The 2,604-nt window shown below is 44.5% G+C and overlaps 1 protein-coding gene across 1 annotated transcript in view; it reads right to left on the bottom strand.

Moving 5' to 3' along the window:
• TTLL6 (tubulin tyrosine ligase like 6) overlaps window positions 1-2,604 on the bottom strand; it is a gene marked incomplete at its 5' end in the record, with an annotated part of 30,552 nt that overhangs the window by 26,231 nt on the left and 1,717 nt on the right. Inside the window, 2 exons of the mRNA XM_019522925.1 lie at window positions 321-451; window positions 555-673. Of these exons, the coding sequence (XP_019378470.1) occupies window positions 321-451; window positions 555-673 (250 nt within the window). The remainder of the gene's footprint in view (window positions 1-320; window positions 452-554; window positions 674-2,604) is intronic.

The following is a 2,604-nucleotide window of genomic DNA, read 5'->3' as shown; positions in this document are numbered from 1 at the left end:
AGTTTAAAAGAAAATGTCATTCTGCCATTTAATTTACTATGCAAATGTTCCTAGTTTCTTTCACTATGCAAAGGAAAGAAATGACAAAAAGTTAGTAAGCTTGATTTGCTATTGAAAAAATCACTACTGATTTTCACTTCTCTGCTGAAGTATTATACTGTTCAGATTCACTTAGCTTAGGTTTAGTAGATTTAATTTATGCTGGGAATTAATTTAAATTAGTAGTACAGAATTAGGCCCAAAATAAAGATGTCTCTGTAAATGAGAGGGAAAATTCATGTTGAGAAGCAAGCAAGAAGAAATCATTAAAAAGGACTCACTCAGCAGGAAGACACCAAGTCCTGGGAAAGAAATTAAATTCTTTTGGGAAGAGTTTTAGCATCCTGCTCATGTTCCTGGCCAGCAGATCTTTCCTGCAGATTTCACTCATCCCTGGAAAATGGTTGATTTTCTGGGGGGTGGGGAGGAAGTCCAGAAAAAAAGGCACAATAATAAGCAACTGTTCTTTTTTTTGCATTTAAAAAAAACCTCCACCAGCTCCTAGTGATGAGTACCTGATAACTTTTCATCTCTATTACCCGATCCAGTGACACTGAACAGTCTGTCCAGTACAGGGTCCACTCATCATTATCACCTCCTTCCCGCAGGCCATATTGCTTAGCAGCTCGATGCACTGCATCAGAAGAATAGGAACAACTTAAACCATAGTGTAAAAATTTAGACAATTATTTGGGGGCACAGAGTGGAAGACAGAGTCATAGTTCAATTAATGCTATTCAACTCAGCCATTAACTTTCAGGGATAAGTGCCAGTCCTCTGGTCACTCTGAATGTCATTCTGTCTAACAAATTAAGCAATTGATCAACAGTGACTTCTGGGCAAGCTCATCAGTCCATAGTGATACTAAAGCTTCACTCTTGTCTAGAAAAAAACTGCTAGAGTGAGTTTTCAGTGCTGTTAGTCTAACTGGTGGTGAAAAGCAGACCATCTTGAAATATAGTTGTTAATGATACATTTGGAATAGAACTATTTATAGTGGCTCTATGTGCTCCTAATCCAAGACAAGAATCCAAATCTCGAGCTGGCAAAAGCTTGCAGATCTAATGTAGGATTTGAAGCCTTGCCTAACTTCAGTCACGAGAGAGATATGTATGATGATCTCAAGCTAGACCATTTAAAAAGTGCAGCATCATTAACGGTTTGGACTTGGTGAGGACAAGAACTAGAATACTAGATGTTCTGGGTCAGCAATGATGAATTCTGATATAGCCATGTAGGTCCAACATGGGGAATAACAGGGTACAGTGTTAACACAGTGCTGCTCAGATTGCCCATTTTTAAAAGACACTGTCAAATGGTCACACTGATAAAACATTACAAATGATAAACCATTCAAAAATGAAAAAAATGACAAAATAGTTTTCTATAACAGGCCTTTTTTTGAGAGCAAGTGAATATCTCCCCATAACAGGGAGCCAGGGGGCTCCTGTTACTTTAAAAGAGTGCAGCAGGTTAAAAGTGCAGTGTAGGGCTGCAGCAGCAGGAATGCAGGCTGGCCCTTAAGTAAAAGGGCCTATGCATGGCTGGGGAGCCTCATGACCAGGGATCATGGTTTTTTCTGACATAAAAAAATCCCCAATTTTTGGTCCAAAAAAATCCCAAATCCATATTTCTGTGATTAAAATGAAACATCACTATATATATTAGCGGTGTTTCATTTAAATCACGGAAAAATATGGATTTGGGGTTACTTTTTTTCAACCGAAAATTGGGGATTTTTTTATCTCAGAGAAAACCAGAATCCCTGCTCATGACAGGAAGGAATATAAATCCAGGGACTGAGCCACAGCAGGCAGTCTGGCCCTGCATGCTGCAGGGAGAGGAGCTCCCCAGGGAAGCTGGCTGCAGGAAACAGGCCCATGGACACCCAAGCTATCCATGACAGTGAAGCCAAGACAGCTAAGGGAGAAGTATAGTTTGTGGTATGGTATTGACTAGGCCTGTGTGAAGTGGCTAGTATTCGCTTCAGATTCAGCCAACTGGGGGGACTGCGATTTGATCTGGTGATTCGAATCAATGAGCTGAATCGATTCAGCTGAATCTGATTCAGAGATTCAGAGGCTGCCAAATCTCTGAATCACCCAGGCCCACCCCCCAACCGGTCTCCCAGCCTGCCAATGGCTGCCCCACCGGCCCCAGCTCCCAGCACTTTGAAGAAAAAAAAAAATCCAACTCAGCGGATGCTGCCTGGCAGGGGGGGTATGTGTGTGTGTGATCCCTGCTGACCCCCACTGCCCCACACCATGTGGGGGGGCTCTGCCACAAGCCCCCCCTGCTCCCCCTGCTGTCCCAGCCCCATCATGGCTGTCCCACCCATCCCAGCTCAGGCCCTTTAAGAAAAAAAACAAAAACCAAAAACCCTGAACTCACTTCACTGGTTCCTGCCTGGCAGGAGGCAATCCCCGGTGCCCTCCACTGCCCCACGCCACACGGGGGTCTCTGCACCAGCCCCTTGAAGCCCCGAGGCCATTGCAGGAGGGGGCTGGGGAAACAGGCAGGGGGATGGGTGAGCAGGCAGGGGCTGGGGGCTGGCTGGGGTCCCCC

The sequence above is a fragment of the Gavialis gangeticus genome, unplaced genomic scaffold (genome assembly GCF_001723915.1).
Source record: "Gavialis gangeticus isolate Ggan-Ray unplaced genomic scaffold, GavGan_comp1, whole genome shotgun sequence".
In the NCBI taxonomy this organism is placed as follows: Eukaryota; Metazoa; Chordata; order Crocodylia; family Gavialidae; genus Gavialis; species Gavialis gangeticus.
Note: the sequence above shows the minus strand (reverse complement) of the source record. Positions and strands in the feature narration are given on the sequence as shown.